This window comes from Petaurus breviceps, unplaced genomic scaffold (assembly GCF_028583685.1).
Source record: "Petaurus breviceps papuanus isolate PSGF00001 unplaced genomic scaffold, PetGlider_PUasm1.0 78, whole genome shotgun sequence".
NCBI classification, from domain to species: domain Eukaryota; kingdom Metazoa; phylum Chordata; class Mammalia; order Diprotodontia; family Petauridae; genus Petaurus; species Petaurus breviceps.
The window spans coordinates 9,708,884-9,730,467 of record NW_027186502.1 but is presented as its reverse complement, the minus strand read 5'-3'; the positions used below and the strand labels follow the sequence as shown (position 1 = coordinate 9,730,467).

At 33.9% G+C, this 21,584-nt stretch overlaps 1 protein-coding gene across 1 annotated transcript in view; it reads right to left on the bottom strand.

Moving 5' to 3' along the window:
* The window catches only part of LOC138175594 (solute carrier organic anion transporter family member 1B1-like), a 60,168-nt gene that overhangs the window by 16,291 nt on the left and 22,293 nt on the right, over positions 1-21,584 (bottom strand). The window contains exons 6-10 of the mRNA XM_069106054.1: positions 19,905-20,003; positions 16,486-16,731; positions 14,344-14,508; positions 5,370-5,565; positions 1,629-1,794 (exon numbers count right to left, since the gene is read on the bottom strand). Coding sequence (XP_068962155.1) covers positions 1,629-1,794; positions 5,370-5,565; positions 14,344-14,508; positions 16,486-16,731; positions 19,905-20,003 — 872 coding nt within the window. The remainder of the gene's footprint in view (positions 1-1,628; positions 1,795-5,369; positions 5,566-14,343; positions 14,509-16,485; positions 16,732-19,904; positions 20,004-21,584) is intronic.

Sequence of the window (21,584 nt, the reverse complement as noted above, 5' to 3'; positions counted from 1 at the left end):
GCAGAGGCAACCATTATGAAAACCAATGACCTTTGGGCAAGAGTCTAGTGAGATAGGATTAAAGGATTAACTAAGTCCTTTAGGACACAGTTTTTGATCTGTCATATTGTCATCCCTAACATGATGTAATTTCCTTCGGGACAGGAATTGTTTTGCTTTTATATTTGTATCCCCAGTACCAAGTAAAGTGACTCATGGTAAGTGTTTAATAAACATTTGTTGATTTAATGTTGATTGTGAGACACTGGGCACAGTAAGGCAATGGAACTACCCTACCCATCAGGGGCTAAAACTAGGAGATACGTGAGTCAGCAAGGGTATACTAGCTTCTAAGATTTGTAGACATCTGGCAGTTTTAAAATTGGAAAGAATTTTAGAGATTATGTAGTCCAAGCTCCTTAATTTTATAGATGAGAAATCTGACATTGTATAGGGTAAAGATATTTGTTCAAAGTCATTCAACTAGTCAGTCTAGAAGAACAGGAATTAGATACTAGATTTCTTGTCTCTCAAGCTAATATTTTCTACTCCACCATATTGCCTCTGTTGTAAATAAGAAGTGTAGTCTAAGGAAATGATCTAAGGAAGGCTACCAGGCAGACTAGATCCAGGGGCTGAGAGGTTAGAGGGCTAATAAGAAAAGCAATAGTGCTCAGGTACCACTGAGTCTAGCTGTGATCCCAAAGGCAGAGACTGTTTATTTTCTGCTCTATTTTATACTTTTGGATTGGTGTGGACACCCTTGGGCCCATGTTTGTTACCTGAAAGCAGAATGAATACTGACTAGGACACACAGGGGGTTATTATCATCACTGGAAGATTCCCACTGAGTTCCTTCAATGGTTCAAATTTAGGTCAATAGTCAGTTGTTCAGTTTTTTCAATAATGTCTGACTCTTCATGGTCCCATTTTTTTTTTTCTGGCAAGGATACCAGAGTGGTTTGCCATTTCCTTAAGTAGCAATATTCAAAGAGTAGGTCCTGATTATTATTACCAGTATGTGATTTATGTTCTAAATTTATTTTTATTTATGCTAAATGAAAGTTTCAAGACTGCATTTCATTTATACAGTGCCTATAAAAGAGGTTTGAGAAAATACCCATAGAAAATTAAATAGAACAGTAAAAAATGATTCATTATTTTGACAGTCAAGGTTTAAGTAAATATATTCCTCTCCCCATCCCTAATTAATTTCTCAGTGTAGAAACTTTTTAGAAGAAATACTTTTCTATTCTAGGATTGCTGCTTACCTAGAACATTAATTCCATTTTTTACTGGCTTCCTATTTTCTGGAAGGTCTCTTACTTACACATTATCTTCAAATGTAATAATATTACACACACACACACATACAAACACACACCGTTATAAATTTAAGAGATATGTGACAGTGAGACCTCGGAGTTTGGTGTTTAGGTATGGGAAGGCCTGCTTATGTCCACATATTTTGCCATAGTTAGGAACAAATGTTTTGATAATGCCTGTGTTCAGCAATAAGTCAAATGGTACCATTATTGTGACTGAGCATATTTTACTTAGCTGATCAGTTGCTCACAGAAATTGAATGCAATTGCCCAATTAAATCTGTGTTAATTTTGTGCAGAAGACACAACAATCAACCTACATACCATGTCCTTTCCATGGCCTACTGAAGTTTTACATCCAGCCAAACAGGGGGACATGTAGGTGAGTCCGTTTTCCCCACAGACAGGATCCCATAGATTGGGATCACAGTTACATTCTGAGTTGCAGAAAGACAATGAGATGTTTTGAGGATGGGTTCTTAGGTCATTCCTGCAGTAAAAATATCAACATTTATCAGGGATAAGAGAGAGAAAGTTTCTTATGTCCTCTAAGTTGACAAGAAAAAAAGCTGATAAAGATATCACAAAGCCAACATTTTGAAATGTATTTTTTACTTCTATATTTATGAAAGATTAAGAACTCTCTACCATAGGCAACAAATGTAATTAAGGAGAGAAACAAATGTAACTCATTATAAGTTATTAAAAAGAGACCACTTCCATAGAAGAGAGTGCTGGAATCATGGACTTAGCTTTGGATTCCATTCCATTCTGAATATATCATTCTGGGAAACTCATTCCCTTTCTCTGGACCTAGATTTTATTTGTCCAGCTCAAAAATTCTATGAACATTATTCGTATAGATGAAACATATATTTGTATGTTTTTATCATATACTATTTTACATAGATAGCCTTTCATCATATAAACAAGCACATTGCAATACCACTCTATGTCATCATCATAATAGCTAGCATTTATATAGGACTTTGAAGTTTGCAAAGTGTTTCACAAATATCTCCACAAAACCATGGAGATAGAGGAGTAGGTGCTATTATTGTTCCCATTATAAAGATGAAAAAAATGGAGGCAATCAGAAGTTAAGTGATTTAGCTGGACCACTTAGCTTGTGTCTCATGATGTATTTGAATTCATCTTTCTGATTCTAGGTATAGAGCTGTGTGCTACCTTGCAGCATTGTATTAGACTTGAAAAACCAAGGGAGACTGAATGAGTTCAAATGTTCCTAAACCATATGATCTGGATCTACATAAGCTAATTCTCTTGGTACAACACCTGTCACAATATCATGCCTAATCAGTGCATTCTAAAAATGGTGATATTCCTGTTCCTGTTCACGGAAAAAAAATCCCGTGTTGTTAAGATTCCACTTGGCTATTTCTGCAATCAAACTATAGTACCAACAACAGGGAACATTTATTGTACCTTTAAAACACAATAGTGAAAACAATAGTTTTCAGTGCAGACGTGAGGCCCTGAGGAACATTTATGTCAACGATATCTATGTAGCCAATGATCTATGCTGGAGATGAGAGGGTTGCCTGGAATATACTAAGGTAGTAAGGTTAGGAGTTGAGATGGTGGGTATTGTAATGAAGTTATTGTTTCATTTTTTGTGCTGGCTCTTATTCAGGTTCTAGGAAAAACAAACCTGGGAAGTCTGTTCCTTCCATGGAAGTACGGCTCTGCTTTCATGGTGCTGTTCAAATCACTATCCAGACTTCAATTCTTTACCTTTAATTAGGAAATTTTCCTCACTGTCTGAATAGCCAAAAAGAACAAGCAATGACAGAGGACTGTTCTGGGGGGTGCAGGAAACCAACAATACAACTACTAGGCAGGTCAATTCTGATCCGCACATGCTTGGTCTGGGAAGTCCTGGGTATAAGACGAAGGTTGGAGGTGTGCATGTAAATCTTGTCCACTACTGAGGGAGGGACAAGGGTAGACTAAAAAAAGGGGGCTGAGGTGTAACCTAAAAGTGGTTTTCAAGTGTTTTCAGGGTAGATATATATGGTGATCCCAAGGTTTTAGAGAAGTCTTCAGCATTAATAATTTTAAATTTTGAAATATATGTACCATGACGTGGGATTTGGACTCAGAAAGACCTAAGTTTGAAACCTGTTTCAAACACTTACTATGTGATCCTCAGTAAATCATTGAAACTCTCAAGTTCAGTTATCTCATCTGTGATTTACATTATAAAAGCACCCAAATCACAGGGTTACTATGAGAATCAAGCAAAATTACATATATGTAATATTTAGTATATATAATAAACACATATATACATTCACATGCATATTTACACATATGTACATATGTGTGTATATTTTGTGGTTGTATATATTGTGGTTGTTGTTGTTGAGTGCTTTCAGTTGTGTCGGAATTCATGACCCCATTTGGGGTTTTCTTGTCAAAGATATTGAAGTGGTTTGCCATTTCCTTCCCCAGCATTTTACAGATGAGAAACAGGTTAATAGGGTTAAATGATTTGCCCGAGTTCATACAGCTAGTAAGTGTCTGAGGTTAGTTTTGAATTGACAAAGATGAGTTTTCCTGATTCCAAGTCCAGTGCCCTATCTTCTGTGCCACCTATGTAGTGATTTGAAAACCTTAAAATGCCATATAAACTTTAGATATGTATTATTATTATCTCTTCTAGTGGAAATGGATTAGGAAATGCTATTAGCTGGCAAAATAAGAAAATTTGGTTTAATATTATATATATATATACATATATATTATCACAATATTATTTATTACAGAAGCTTCAGAATGGACTAATAGTATGGTCATAGAGTCTAATTTTTTTTTTTTAAAGCAATCAGGGTTAAGTAACTTGCTCAAGGTTACACAGCCAGTTATTTCTGGGTGTGGTGCTAAGTATCTGAGCCCGATTTGATCCAGGTCACCCTGACACTGGAGCTGGTGCTCTTACTCACTGAGCCACCTGTCTGCCCCTAAGCAATTGGGGTTAAGTAACTTGCTCAAGGTTACACGGCCAGGTGTTTCTGGGTGGGTGCTAAGTGTTGGAGCCTGGATTCGATCCCTAGGTCATTCTGACACTGGAGCTGGTGCTCTTATTCGCTGTGCTACCTGGCCGCCCCCATAGAATCTAATTTTGAAGATTTCAAAAAATCTCAGTGATTTGGGTGAGTACTTTGTATTCTTGTCAGGGAGTTTATACCATGAATGCTTTTTCCAAAACCTCATCCATTTTTATAATTAAACAGTCAACAGATATGTCATTTTAAAATTTCTCATGATTTAAATTTTTTTAAATAAGCATAAAATCCACACCATGGTTCTGGTCTATTAGGTGATATAAAACAATTGATTAATTATGTTTGGGACCACATAGTACAAAATATACCATTATATTTTTGCTGTATGTTTAATTAAAAAATCCATCATAATAGATAGCATTTACATGGTGCTTACTATATTTCAGACCTTGTGCTAAGCATTTTGAAAATATTATCTCATTTGATCCTTGCAACAACCCTGGCAGGTAGGTGCTATTAGTATCATTTTTTTTTACAATTGAGGAAACTGAGGAAAACAGATTAAGTGACTTGTCCAAGCTCACACAGTGTCTTGAAATAGGATTTGAACTTAGATCTTCCTGACTCCAGACCCAGTGCTCTATCCACTGTACCACTAAACTGTTTATTACAGACATAATTATCATAAAATTATCATTATAATAAAATTGATAAACTATGTTACATAATTATATAATATAATCTTAGTTATATTATATGTAAAATATGTTATATAATATATAATGGTAAGCTATATTGTGTCTTATATAATAACATTTGTTATATGAAATTACAACACATGTTACATGAGATTGATATGTGACATAATATGTGTTATATATTATGATATATGACAACAAAATATATTATTATATTTATGTAATTATACATGCTAAATAATTGTATAATTGAATACTAGTTGTTCTTATGTAATTAAAATTGGTCAGTACCAGCATTCCATCACTATATCGTCATGGCATTGATAATAGTTGCCTACCCGTCATAATTTACTGTTAAGCCAGCCACTGGTCTTCTTTCACAGTCCAATAACAAAAGAAGTACTTTTAAAGCGGCAGAACAAGTGTAAGACAGGAAGAGTAGTTTGGCAATTCCAAGGGTTTTCAATTTAAATTTTTTTGAAATAAATCCTCCCAAAAAAACTGAAATACAAACTACAGGCATCGTTACTACTCCTGGAAAGAAGAAAAGAAGAAAAACAATAGTTGAGAATATGTAACCATAGTTCTTTGGTATATGTTGGGCAATACAGGCATTTTTTGGATTAAAATCTTAAAGTCACTAATGAACTCTCATATTCTCTGAAAGGCTAGACTTTAATCTGCTTAATTATTCCTCATAGGAAAGGAAGTCATTTATTCAAATCTAATGACAATAGGCATGAGTCATACCTCTCCATCTGATGTAAGAGGAGGCTTTCTTTCTTCAAATAAAGGCCATAGCCCCTGTTCATTCCTCATTAACCTAATGCTTTCTACCCAAAGGCCATGGCCCCCTCCAATATTATTCCTTAGTCAAGACCTAAATTGCCTGAATTCACACTACATTTATTAAGCATTTTCTAGGTGCCAGGCACTGTGATAAATGCTGGGAATAAAAATATAAGCAGAAAAAAAAGCAGATCCTACCTCAAGGAGTTTACATTTTAATGGGGAATAGAAATATGTAAAGGAAATCTGAAATACATTATATATATTTAAGGTTGGTAGAGACACTAACACAAATTCCTTAAACAAACACATACCATGAGATAAAAATCCCTAATTGTTTTACACTAAATGGTCTGAAACATAATTAAAAAAAATGATTAATCAACAACATTTATTAAACATTTACTATGTGCCAGCCCTGTATTATCCATACCAAGAAAAAGTGAAAACAGACCCTGTCCTCAAGGAGTTTATACTCTAGTGAAGAAAACAACATGTTCATACATAGATACTTCTGAAATAGATATAAAATACCTTAATGAAGAGGATATTAGCAACCAGGAGATGAGGAAAGGCAATATGTGACCCTTGAGCTGAATCTTCTGGGTTACTGGTCTATATCATCTTTAGGCAAATACACTGAAGAAGTCGACTGGGTGCTGTTATAGTTTTTTTTTAAATTTTTTATTGCTGATTTAGCATATACACACAACCAATTAATATTACAAAATGAGGTCAGGAAATTTCCTTTCAATGTATCTGAAAACATTAATAAAAATGCCTGCAATGGGGCTTCCAGATCACATGACCAACAAGATGGTGGATTAGACATTTTTTCCAATCCCCACACTCTCAAAACCCCAAAACATAAACTATAGATCAAAGATAAAGTAACTTCAACTATTCTCACAGTTAAGTAACCTGAAATCCAAAAGAAGGTTAAAAAAGAAAACAAATAAACCCAAGAACTGATGTTTCCTGACCTTGAGCTCATTCAGCACACCTCCCCCACTTCCCACAATACCAGCATCAGGGTTGCACGAGCAGACCCAAGGTCTCAACACAGACTTACATCAAAGTCCAGGCCTAGATTTCTGTCCCCGCTCAGTCTTTTCAAGACAACAGAGCCCTTGAACTAGGCAGTGGAAGTCTCTCAGGTCCTCAACAACCAGTTTGGCCATGGCTTTTCAAGAGCTAAAGCCTAGTGTGTGCTGAAGCCTGGAATTACCAATGCTAGGGCCAGGGGAAGCTGCCTTGTCCAAATGAAGTCTCTGCCAGTGCTGGGAAAAGCAGACTCTGAACTGTTGTTGCCAGTTGCTTTGAACTGCCCATTCTGGGTCAGAGAACTAATGAACAGAGGGAATAGGTCACTTGACAGGACATAGTGGAGGTGGGGAGTTATGTAGCACTCCTCCAAGCCTGAAAGAAGAGCACAACATCTAGTTGGGGCCAGTTCTGACCACCCAAAAGTCAGTTGGGACAGAGACTGAGTCTTGCGAAACATAAATTTCCCCATGTGGGAGGAAGCTGAGACACTTTTTAAGATCCAAGAACATAAGGAGGTTACCAAGAGGCACTGTTCTTTTTGCCTTCTACCGTAATAGGCATTGTTCTGAGAGTTAGGCACAATGGAAAAGGGAAATCCATGGGGTAAGCCCTACAAAGCAGTGGCAAAAAATGCCTAGAGAGCAGAGCATAGAAAGAATATCTTGGAAACTTTGATTGTATGAAGACTATAGAGAAAAGAGAGATACCAGATGATTATAGAGGTCATAAGTCAGAGAATGAGGGTTTAGAGTCTGGTGTAAACAGCAACTGAAAGATAAGATGGGTAACGAGGAGAATAAAAGAAATTCTTTTTGGAAAGGGACTTAAAAATTAAATAAAATATATAAAAACAAAAGTAATGAACAGGTCTAGCTGAAGTGGTGGAGAGAAAGGAGGGGGAGCTACCTGACTGAGAAGAAAAAAGAGGGGAAATAAATATATAACTAGATAAAAGCAGAGCCCTAAAGGGAAAGGGATAACAGATGAGAAGAGATTGTGGGGAGGAAAAAAGAGCCATTGGGAATAGGGTCACTTGAAGAAAATTTGATTCAAAGTAACTAAAAGTACATAATACTGTCTTTATATCAGAAGAAGGGAAAAAAATCATAACTTGAAAAAAATTAAAGATAAATGGAAGAAAATATAAAACTACTGTTATAACTTCAAATATGAATGGATCAAACAACCCAATAAAAAATGAAAAAGAACAACAGATTAAATAAGAAAACAAAACCTTACAATCTGTCACTGACACATTTTTAATATTTTGTTTTCCTCATTTACATGTTAAAAAAAACTTTTAACATTTAAAAAAAGTTTTCAGTTCCAAATTCTATCCCTCTTTTCCTTTTCCCCTCCCTGAGATGGTAAGCAATCTGATACAGCTTATACACATGTAATTATGTAAAAACAAGAAAAACATTTAAAAAGCAAAGACACAAAATGAAACTGAGATGGAAAAAATACTATGTATCATATGAATAAAAAAAAGCAGGTGTTGTCATCATGCTATCAGATAGCAAAAACATTTTCAAAAAATCTAAAAAATCTTAAGTAAGGAAACCATATAATGTTGAAGGTAACCACAAAAAACAAACCAATATCACTAATAACATTATATGTTTGAAATGCCTTAGCATCCAAGCTCATAAAGGAAACATTTTCTGAGCTTCAGAAACACATAGACAGTTACACAATAATTACAGAAGTCTCCAATATCCTTCTATCAGTCTAAGAGAAAGATAAACCAGAGGGAAATTATGGAACTGAAAATTTCTAGAGATACTAGAGTTAAGACCATTGATGTTCCTTAAAAGAGAATGCAATGGAATGTGTATATTTCTCTGCTTCACATGGAACTTTTACAAAAATTGACCATGTACTTAGGCCCAAAAATATTGTAAGCAAATGTAAAAAGGCAGTAAACATATCCTTTATATACCACAATGCAATAAAAACAAAAATTGGTTCAGGGACCACAAACAAAAGATATAGACCCAAACGTAGATTTAACAATGAAATCTTAAATAATGAGTAGGTCAAAGAAAAAAATCATAGAAACAGTAACTATATAAAAGAAAATGATAATAATGGAACAATGTACTAAAATTTCTTGGAGGTACCTAAAACAGTATTTAGGAAAAAACTATATTTTTTACAATTATATATTAAAAAATAGAAAAAAGAGAAGATTAATGAACTAAATTTGCATTTAAAAATTAGAAAATCAACAAATAAACCTTAAAAAATAATAAAAAATTAAAAATTAGAAGGGAAACAGATGAGCTGAAAAAGAAAAAAAAACCCAGGAACGTGATAAACAAAACTAAAAGCTGGTTCTTTGAAAAGACTAATAAAATTGATGAAAACCCTTAGCTAACCTTATTAAAAAGACAGCAGAAATAAAATAGACAAAATCACAAGTAAGCAGGTTGAAATTATAGCAAAATCAGAATAAATAAAAAGGATGATAAAAACATATTATGCAAAGTTATATAATACCAAAACTGAGAACACAAATGAAATAAAATACTTGCAAAAATATAAAATATCCGATCTACTGGAAGACTGGATAGAGATCTTAACTAATCTGGACTAAAAAAAATATAGATATAGCTGTAAAGGAACTACCAAATAAAAACAAACAAACAAAAACCCTCAAACCTCTTAGACCTGACAAATTCACAGAATTTAGTTAAACTTTTAAACAACAGTTAATATTCATATTTTTACAAATTATTCTCAAAAACTGAGATAGAAACCTACCAGAATTCTTTTGTGAAACAAACATGGTTTGCAAGGGAACAGTCAGGGAAAGATAAAACACAGAAAGAAAATATCATTAATAATCATTGAATAAAAAATTTTAAACAAAATTTAAACAATACAACAATTTATTCAAGAAATATTCTTTATGATCAAGTGGTTTTTATATCATGGATGCAAGGATGGTTCCATGTTAGGAAAATAATCAATATAATTAATTATTTAAAAAACCCCAATCATCTAAAACCATTTCAATAAATGCAGAAAAAGCCTTTGATAAAAGTATAACACTTCTTTATGCTAAAAATCACTGGTTTTTAGCACCAGAGGAAGCCTTCATTTACACCCACAGATGAGGGAATACTACGGATGATGAAACAACAAAAGAGACTGAGGAGTAGTCAGGAAGGTTGGAGGAGGAGAAGAAGAATGAGGAAGGAGAGAGAGACAGAGACAGAGACACACTTAGGGAGGTAGAGAGAGAGAGATGGAGAGATGCACAGAGACACACAATACACAGAGACAGACAGATAGGCATACAGTGAAGTACAGAGAAAGAACAGATGAGAAGGTATTCAGGAGTTGAGTTGAGGGTGATCAACAGTGCCATCTCTTATTGAGAGGTCAAGAAGGATGAGAACTGAGAAAAGTCCATCAGATTTGGCTGTGAAGAGATCATTAATAAATTTGGAGAAGGAATTTTTATCTGGGTAATGTGATCAACAGTCAGATTGCAGAGGTATGAGAAGCAAGTGAGAGGAGAAGACTGGGAGTCAATAAATGTAGACAGTTTTTCTTTTACCCCTGAAATTTGCCTATGAAAAGGATAAAAGTTGTAGAGTAATAGCTTGAGGATATGGGAGGGTCTGAGGCCTTGGTAAAGATATAGGAATCTCAGGTATGTCTTTAGAGTCTACTCTAGTCTAGGGAAGAAACTAATAGGGAAATACTGAGAGGTGAGAAGGAATGACTATGGAAGCAATTTGCTAGAGAAGATTGGAGATGAGATCATTTTTCAGTTCATTAAACCAACAACCATTTTTTAAGCATTTGCTAATAGTGAAAAGCACTATGGTAGGGTTGTGAAATATAAAGTTCAGATGCAACTGAGTCTATGCATTCATGAAATTTAAGAGTCTACAATGGGAAAGTCTAATATAGATAATTAAAATACCCATTATATAAATGAATAAGAGAAGTATGAGACAAAGTGCTAAGTGAGGTCCAAGCTAGGATGTCATTATTGACCAGTGAGAAGTTTCCTGCAGGAAGTGGCATTTGAGTTGGACTTTAAAGAATCTGTAGGAATTCTAACAAATATTTAAGGAAAAATTAATTCCAATACTATAAAATCTATTTGGAAAAGTAGGCAAAGTCTTATCAAATTCTTTTTACAACACAAATATGCTGCTGATACCTAAAACAGGAAAAGTAAAAACAGAGAGATAAAATTATAGACAAATTTCTCTAAAGAATATTGATGCAAAAATTTTAAATCAAATACCAGCAAGACAATATATCACAAACTCATACACTGTGAGCAAGTATGATTTATATTCAGTTTTAGGAAAGCTAACAGAATAATAGGCCATAATATCATATAATTATCTCAATAGATACAGAAAAAAAACTCTGGACAAAATATGATAGTCATTCCTATTAAAAGGACTAGAAAGCATAGGAATGAATGAAGCTTTCCTTAAAATTATTAGTCTCTATATAAAACCATCAGCAAGCATTATTCATAATGGGAAAAAATGAGAAACTTTTCCAAGATTAGGGGTGAAAGAAGGATTCCTATTATCACTTAGAAATGCTAGCATTAGCAATAAGAAAAGAAAAAGAAGTTGAAGGAATTAGAATAGGCAAAGAGGAAACAAGACCATCACTCTTTGCAGATAATATGCTTATGGACAAACCTAGAAAATCAACTAAAAACCTAATTGAAATAATTAACAACTTTAGTAAAGTTTCAGGATATAAAATAAACCCACATAGATCATCTGTATTTCTATATATTATCAACAAAGTCCAGCAGCAAGAGATAAAAAGAGAAATTCCATTTATATTAACTATAGACAATATAAAATACTTGAGTGACTATTTGCCAAAACAAAGCTATGAACTATAGGAACACAATTATAAAATGATTTTTGTACAAATGAAGTCAGATCTAAACAATTGGAGAAATATTAATTATTCATAGATAGACCAAGTCAATACAATAAAAACAACAATTTTACCTATATTAATTCACTTATTCAGTTCCATAACAATCAAATTACCAAAAAAAGTTTATAGAACTAGAACAAATAATAAAATATACCTGGAAGAACAAAAGGTCAACAATGAAGTGAATCAATAAAAAAAAAGTGAAGGTATATGGTTTAATATTAACAGATCTCAAACTGCATTACAAAGCAATAATCACCAAAACAATCTGGTACTTGGTAAGAAAGTAATTTCTTATTTCTTACTAGAAAGAATTACATATATAGAGAGGTAAAGAGAGAAAGAGATGGAGAGATACAAAGAGACTCATAGTACACAAAGACAAACAGACAGTGAAGTACAGAGAAAGAACAGTGTAGCCAAGATGAGAAGGTATTCAGGAGTTGAGTTGAGGGTGATCAACAGTTCCATCTATTGTTGGGAGGTCAAGAAGGATAAGAATTTAGAAAAGTCTATCAGATTGGCTGTGGAGAGATCACTAATAAATTTGGAGAAGGATTTTTTATCTGGGTAATGTGAACAAAGTCAGATTGTAGAGGAATATCTGGAAAAGATTACATTCATAATACATACTAGTAAATGACCATAGTAATCTGGTGTTTGACAAGCTCAAAGATCCAAGATTTTGGGAAAAGAAATCATTATATGACAAAAACTGCTGTGAAAATTGCTTTCCAGTTTGGGAGAAACTGGGGTGTAGACCAACATCTCATACCATAGTATAATAAGGAAAGATCAAAATGGGCATATAACTTAGACATAAAGGGTGATATAATGAGCAAATTAAGAAAGTATGGAATAGTTTATATGTCAGATCTATGAATAAGAGAAGAATTTATGACCAAACAACATTATAAGATATAAAATGGATAATTTTGGTCACATTAAATTAAACAGGATTTTCACAAATAAACCAATGAAGTCAAAATTAGGAGGAAAGAAGAAAAATGGGAAAAAATTAACAGCAAATTTCTTTGATAAAGGCCTCATCTCTCAAATGTATAGAGAAATGTTTCAAATATAAGAATACAAGTCATTCCTCAACTGGTAAGTGGTCAAAAGACAGGAATAGGAAGTTTTCAGAAGAAGAAGTCAAAGCTATGTATAGTCAAATGAAGAAATGCTCTAAATCACTATTGATTAGAAGAAATGCAAATTAAAACAACTCTGAAGTACCATGTCACACATATCAGATTGGCTATTATGATAGAAAAGGAAAATGACAAACATTGTAGCAGATGAAGAAAAATTGGGATTCTAATGCACTTTTGGTGGAGTTGTGAACTGATCCAACCATTCTATATAGCAATTTGGACCTGTGCCCAAAGGATTCACAAACTGCATATCCTTTAATGCAGCAGGACCATTCAGATATTATAAAAAAGAAAGGACCTATATCTACAAAAATATTTATATCAGTCCTTTTTGTGGTAGCAAAGACTTGGAAATTAAGGGGATAATGATCAATTGGGGAAAGACTGAAAATGTGGTATGTGATTTTGATGGAATACTATGGTGTTATGAGAAATGACAAGCAGAAATGATGGTTTCAGAAAAACCTGGAAAGACTTGAACTGAAGCAAAGTGCCATGAGCAGAACCAGGAAAACATTGCACACACAACAGCAACATTGTACTATGATCAAGTATGAAGGAGTTGGCTTTCTCAGAAATATGATCCTAGATAATTCTGAAAGATTTATGATGAAAAATGCATCTTCCAGAGATGGAACTGAGGGAGTACGAATGCAACTTGAAGCATACTTTTTTTTTTTAAAGCAATTGGGATTAAGTAACTTGCTCAAAGTTACACAGCCAGTTATTTCTGGGTGTGGTGCTGAGTATCTGAGCCCGGATTTGATCCAGGTCATCCCGACACTGGAGCCAGTGCTCTTACTTGCTGTGCTACCTGGCTGCCCCTTGAAGCATACTTTTAAAAGGTTCTTTATTATTCTTTTTTTTAGTTTACATTTTTTGACAACATGGCTAATAGGGAAATATTTTGCATGGTTGTACATGTATGTGCTATATGAAATAGTTTTGCCTTTTCAAGGAGGGGGAGGAAGAGAGAGAGACAAAAAGAATTTGGAACACACAGTTTTTAAAAGGAAATGTCAAAAATTTTTTTGTTTATATGTAATTGGGAAAAATGAAAAATATCAAAAATTAACATTAAAAATAAAAGATCAGTAAGAATTCAATACATTTAGAGGGAGATAAGAGGATATTACAAGTATAGGAGAAACCTAGAGCAAAGGTATAGAAGCAGAGCAAAGCAAGAATTTTTATTCAGGGAGAGAATAATACATTTTGGTTAGAATATGAACTTTTGAGAGGGGAGTAGTATGAAATATAATTAAGACATAGGATGGCGCCAGTTTTAAGAGGATCTTAAATATGGAGTAAATAATTTTAAATTTTATTTAATCTACAATGGTTCATTTTAAATGGTATAATAAAGTCAAATAGCAAAACTTACCCAACAAAAAGTTCAGTTTAGACAGTGGCTGGTCAAAGTGCTGTTCTAAATATTTTGGCAGATAAGTGATATAGCCTATAAAACTACTAAAGCTAAACAATGATGAAATCAAGTAGATAAAGTACATCCAGTTACTAAGGATGCGTTTTAAAGAGTGGAAAAAACCTAGAAAAAAAATAAAAAGCTTTGTTGGAAAAGATAATTCAGCACATTCAGGAAATAGTTCCCTTTTCATGTATGGGAGGCTTAGTGGTGGACTTCAGTATAAAACAATTAATCATAGAATCATAGAATGCTAGAGTTAGAAAATACACCAATGCTGTCTCATTTTACTAATGACAAAATTGTGGCTTAGAGAGATGATAGTTTGCCCAGTCACAATATTAGCTAATGGCACGACAGTTTTAAACCAGCTTTTCTAATTTGCTCCAGAGAGAACAATTTATTGCTCTTTCTGCTATAGGCTGGCGTATCATAAAGTTTTTCTATTATTCCTCAGGGGTATTTATCAGGATTATGCCAATGTATTCATTATTACACCAGTTTACTTCTTCAATATTTCAATGCATCTATAATAATATCAGTCTTGATACTCTTGCCATTGATAGAGTACATATTGTGGGGATTTGAGGGACTTTCTCACTTCATGAGCTTCTGGCTATGTTCTTCTATAGCAACTTTAAAAAAGGTCTAGCTATTGTACGGCTGGTTTGCCTTTGACCCATTTTCTATTTTGTGGATCTCAGGCTGGCTTTTCATGTGTTATTCCATGTGCCCATCATACAACCAGTTCTCTTTATTTTGGAGCTATGTGTCCTTGGTAATACACCTTTTTTCACTTCTTGTAATTGGAAATATATTGTGGCCTACTTATGCATATTTTAGAATGATTTATTGCCATAGGATCACTGAATTTTATAATAATAAACATCCAGATGTTTTTAGTTCCTTTTGCAGACAAGATGTAGAAGCACAACATCCTTGGCAAAGAATACAGTTGTTGAGTGCATGTGTATGTGTGTGTGTGTGTGTGTGTGTGTGTGTGTGTGTGTGTGTTTGGAGGAAAGTGAGGGAAAGAAGCAGGAGGAGTGGGGAGATCCATTGGACCATTATAATTTGAACAAGGTACGAAGAGTATGGGAATTATTATTTTTTTTGGAAGGGAGAAGGCAAGGCAATTGGAGTTAAGTGACTTGCCCAAAGTCACACAGACAGTAAGTGTGTCAAGTGTCTGAGGTCAGATTTGAACTCAGACTCTCTTTACTCCAGGGACAGTACTCTATTCACTGTGCCACCTAGCTGCCCCAAACTATTTTTTTTTTTAAAGCTGTTGGTGTTTGAGGGACTTAGAGGGAAAAAGAATGATGATATAACTAAACAAACTCTGTCTAAATGTGTCTAATTCTACCCCAGACTATGGTTAGAAAAATTAGAAGTTAAACCAAACTGTTAAAGAGGAACATATTATCTTTGCCCTTGGATTGGGAGTCAGAGGACCTGCATTTGAATCCAAATGCTCTATATCTCCTTGTGTAAGTTACTCTATTCCTTGGATCTCCAGTTTTCTAAACTGTAAAATTACAGCACAGGACTAGATGATCTTTCCACTCTAAACCCTATGATCCAGTAAATAGATGATATTCTTTACATATATTAAACAAAATATGTATCTTGGCTTTAACAAATTTATATAAAATATGAAACTTTCTGCAAATAATAAAGGACACAAAACCAATCTCTTATTAGCATCTAAGGCAAATTGTAGATTGTGAGATAAAGTTTCTTTGAAATATTTTTCAGCTTACTTTACTCTAGCATAAGACGATATGGGTTCTAGCCTTGGCTTTGTCACTAATTCTGCATGCCCCTGGAGAAACAATTTAAGTTGGGTGTCAGTTTTCTCATTTATTAAATAAAAATGTTGTGCTAGATGATCTTTAACTTACTTTCAGCTCTAAGACTGCATTTTCTCTATTCCTCTCTGTGGGTTACATGTTTAATATGAGAGTTTTTTTTTTTATTATCCTACCATTCAGTGAAAAAATTCAAATTTTCTTACTTTCCTCCTTGTCATCACCCACATATACACACTAATTTGCTTCCTTTAATTATCATTGTTAGTTCTAAATGTGAAATATTCACCTGAAAAATTTTTAGACTCCTTTATTTGTCCAGAATTTTTAAACGTTGTCTTTTGACTTCTATTTTCATTTGTTCTGGATACATCCAAAGATGCTGGAATTTTCTTTTTCCTTGTTGGTTTCTCCAGACTCTTAGGAATGAAAAAAAATGGTATTGCAGCAGCAATACTAAGGATTCCCACTAGGAGAAAGCCAAGCCACCAAGCACCAACCCAACGGGAATCAGATGGCTTTATTGTTATGGTACCTGTAATGAAATAATTTTTAAAAATTCACAATGCAAATGAGTAATTTTAAGAATGATTACTATTTTCTTTTACTGAAATTTAAATCACCCTATTCATCTTTATCTAATGAGAAAACACATTTAAACAAGAAAAATTCATGTGAATAATAGATTAATGAAGAATAAAAAAGCAATTAAATCAATGAGAAAATAGTAATTCTAGTAAAACTTCAATATATCCAGACTTTATGGGAAAATGAATGTATAAATATATTCATTAAATTCAATTCAATAAGATATAGTGCCACAATGGTGTATTGAGAACCTGCTAGGTACTGTGCTACAATAAAAAAATTAACAAAGATGAAATTAGGCCCAGACCCTGTCTTCAACTGTTTCAGGTTTGGGATTATGTGAAGCTAAACGGTTAATCCCAAGTGGTTTTGGAGTTGTATAGTCTCCAAATAATGACAGAAAATTACACATTCTTCAAATTGGAATATATCTCTAAAATTTAATCTAACTAGCTTATTTAATTAAATAATAGTACATTGACATCCTTCTTCAGAAATGGAGTGTGGAATAGTGAATTTGAGAACTAGAAGACAAGAAAGTTGTTCTTAAAATTTGATTAGCCCAGGGGTCTAAGGCTCAAGCTATATATCTTCACTGATGCTATTTCCTGGTGCCCTCTGCCTAAATGGATGAGGCTTCCTGACTACTTAAGGGCTATGTGGAGTCAGCACCTTTTAGACTTTGCAGATGCCCAGTGGATCACTATATCTGGCCCTGCTAATCAGATATATTTCTTCAAGTAGGTGAAGGGGACCCATGTTTACCCAGGCTATATGCTATAGTAGTTTTGTTGAATACAATTTCTATTCTTTGGCTAAGCAAACCTACTTTTGCTAAGTGTTGAGTGACCTACTAGCTCATCCTTATGAACCTTAATGAATAGATAACTCGAATGAGTCAGGCTCAGCTAACTACATCACTTTTATCTTTCAAGTATTCAGCTAGGTGGTGCAGTGGTTAGAGTACCAGTGGCTAGAATGCTCATCTTCTTGAATTAAAATCTGGCCTCTGACACTTTACAAGATTTGTGACCCTGGTCAAGTCACTTAACCCTGTTTTCTTCAATTCCTCATCTGTAAAATGAGCTGGAGAAGGAGATGTCAAACCACTCCAATAAAACCCCAAATGAGATCCTGAAGACTTGGACATGACTGAAATGACTAAATAACAACAAATTTATTTTAAGTACAAACTAAGTTGGATTCATTACCTAGAATTAATGGTTTCTAGAGATAGGTTTTTTTTCTAATAACACTGGAGCTGTCATAAGAATTTCAGAGCTACAGAGGACCCTGGAGACCATCTAGTCTAACTCCCTTGGCCTTAGAGGAATCTGAAGCCCAGAGAATGACTTGCCTAAACTGATATGCATAATGGTAGGTGTTGGGGTATTTTTCAATACACGATGGTCTTTCTTTCTGCCAGGGTAGAAAGTGAAGCAAGATTTCCTAAATATAATTATCATCAATAGATTATTATTATGATCTCATTATATGTTTGACTTTGTATCAGTTGCTAGGGAAGAAATAGGTTTTTGCTTTGAAGGACGCTAATTGACTTTGGAATGCCAACTTGATACTATACCATACCAATTTGAAGGTTGGCTCACGTTATGGCAGATATGTTTAGTTTTCTTCCACTTATTATTGTGACACAGAATTCTTAAAGACCATGTCATCTCAGGTAGATTCTACTAAGGAGAAGTCTTCCAGTAAGAGTTCATTGAAGGACTGTTTTCCTGCTTTCCAAGGACCAGTTTCACAGAAAACATAGTCATCAGTTAATTATTTCTGTAGCAACTACATTATAGTGTCCACAAAGAGCCAATATTTTAGTTCATCTTTGTGTCTTTCCCATTGTCTAGTATTCTGCATAAAGCAGTTGTTTAAGAATATTTGTTGAATTTAAAGAATTAATTGAATGAGCTTGGAGCTAGAAGCTAGATGATCAACTTAATCACTAATGAATAAGTTGTCTTAAGCTATGTTTAAAACAACTTGAGCAGTGTTGATGATAACTTTTTTTGAGGGGAAAGTGTATTTGTTTACAGAGCAACAAAAAACAAGTCAGATAGCTTTTGAAATAGCAAGTAAATTTTTTTTGGTTGAATCTATCTATCCATGGGAAAGTTTTGCGTTCCACTATCCTAAAGTCAGTAGACAGGGAAATGTTCATTAACAAGCTTCTACTTGTCTAAGATTTTATATTCACCTGTTTTTAGTGGTCTAGGGAAGTCAGTCTTAAAAGCAAACTTCTTAAGGTTGTTATGCAGAGGCATAACATGCATGTGGAATCTCTCTACAAGGAAAACCTAGACTGTGATCTTTGGGAGGGAAGTTCTGCTCAAAGGATCCTGGCTGTCAATTCTTAACATGAGGACTTGATCAGGAGTGATCACTACACAGTCAAAGTAGAAATTGTGCTAGAGACCATTATAAATGAAGTGGTTACATAAAGAGCCCCAGAGAGAGCAGATATACAAATAATTCTAGCTATGTAGCACTTTGGAGATGTCTCCAGTGTTTTCTTTTGACCTATGGGGGCTACTCTCCATACTAACTCTAAAAATAAGAAATATAAATGTGCCCATCAATCAGATCCAGCCATTAGTTAACCATAAAACACATAGAAAATGCGTTAGGTGATAAAAATGGCCAAAACTGTTTTAGTCTCCCAGTGTGGATACATCTTTCAGTTTGCAAGAAGTGAAATTGTTCAAACTAATTCCAAGTGAAGTGAAATATTTGGGACATCTTGCCAAACACCAAATTAATAACTTTATCTTGATTTTTGCTTTCATATAGCTTTCTTCCAAAAGAATGACTCATTCCTATAAATGCCTGTTGGGTTCAAGACAGGAAAAATTGTCCTATTGGATCACATATAAAAAGCACCCAAATGATTATATGAATGTATTCATTTAAATTGTTTTTGTTAGAATTATATACACAACACCAAGCTTAATCTTATTCCTGATTGCCATGGTTGACCAATTTGTGAAATAGGAAAAATATATTATTCTGTATCACAACACTGTTAGGGAGGACGAATTAACAAATTCCTCAGAATGATGAACAATGAATAAAATTCTACAAATATTGGTTTAATCTTGTACTTACTTAGGTCCACGTATCCAATGTCCACAAACAGTTTTAAACAAAATGATGCCAGAAGAAAACCCACTACTAGGCCAATCGCTGCCAATGAATGCAAAATTCCTGAAAACATTACAAAATAATTCAATCATTACAAAAAAACCCATAGTTTCATTGTGTCATTAACATGCTACATATATTTTTTTGTAAATGAAATACTATATGATCATCCACTGAAGAAATAGATGTCTTTAAAACAATTCCTTTTGGGAGAGGGACAAAAACTCATTATTTGAAAAAAAAAACCTATGGGAAAATTGCAAATCAGTATGGCAGAAATTAGGGTATAGACCAACATCTCACATTGTATACCAAATAAGGTCAAAATGCCACATGATTTAGACATAAAGGGTGATGCCATAAGCAAATTAGGAAAGCATGGAATAGTTTACTTGTCAGATCAAAGGATAAGAGAAAAAAATAGGACCAAACAAGATATAGAGAGTATCACAAAATGAAAAATGGATAATTTCAATTTTGAAGAATTAAAAAAAAGTTTTAAACAAACAAAACCAATGTAACCAAAATTAGAAGGAAAGCAGAAAACTGGGGAAAATGTTTACATCAAGCATCTCTGATAAAGGCTTCATTTCTCAAATATATACAGAACATAGTCATATTTATAAGAATACAAGTTATTCTAAATTGATAAATGTTCAAAGCATATGAACAGGAGTTTTAAGACAAAGAAATCAAAGCTAGCAATAGTCATATAAAAAATACCCTAAATCACTATTGATTAGAGAAATTTAAATCAAAGGCAATGGATCACTCTGGCTAATACAATAGAAAAGAAAAATGATAAATGTTGGAGGGGGTGTCAGAAAACTGGGACATTAATGCCCCATTGGTGGAGTTGTGAACTAATTCAACCATTCTAAAGAGCAATTTAGTATTATGCCCACAGGTCCATAAAACTGCATACCCTTTGATCCTGCAGTACCACTAAGTCTGTATCTCTAAGAGATAAAACAAAAGGGTAAAGAACTTATATTTGTACAAAAATATTATAGCAGCTCTTTTTCTAGTGATTAAGGATTGGAAATCGAAGGAATGCCCATCAGTTGGGGAATGGCTGAACATATTGCGGCCTATGATTGTAATGGGATATGATTGTGCTGTAAGAAATGATGAGCAGGATAATTTCAGAAAAATCTGGAAATACTTACATGAACTCATACAGAAGGAAGTGAGCAGAACCAAGATAATATTGTACACAGTAACAGCAATATTGTAGAATGAAGAACTGGAAATGACTTAGCTATTCTTGGCAATACAATGATCCCTCAATACCAAAGAACTCATGATGAAAAATGTTATCTGCTGCCAGAAAAAGAACTGATAACATCTTAATACAGACTGAGGCTAACATTCTTTCTTTCTTTCCTTCCTTCCCTTTTCTTTCTTTCTTTCTTTCTTTCTTTCTTTCTTTCTTTCTTTCTTTCTTTCTTTCTTTCTTTCTTTCTTTCTTTCTTTCTTTCTTTCTTTCTTTCTTTCTTTCCTTCTTCCTTCCTTCCTTCCTTCCTTCCTTCCTTCCTTCCTTCCTTCCTTCCTTCCTTCCTTCCTTCCTTCCTTCCTTCCTTCCTTCCTTCCTTCCTTCTTTCCTTCCTTCCTTCCTTCCTTCCTTCCTTCCTTCCTTCCTTC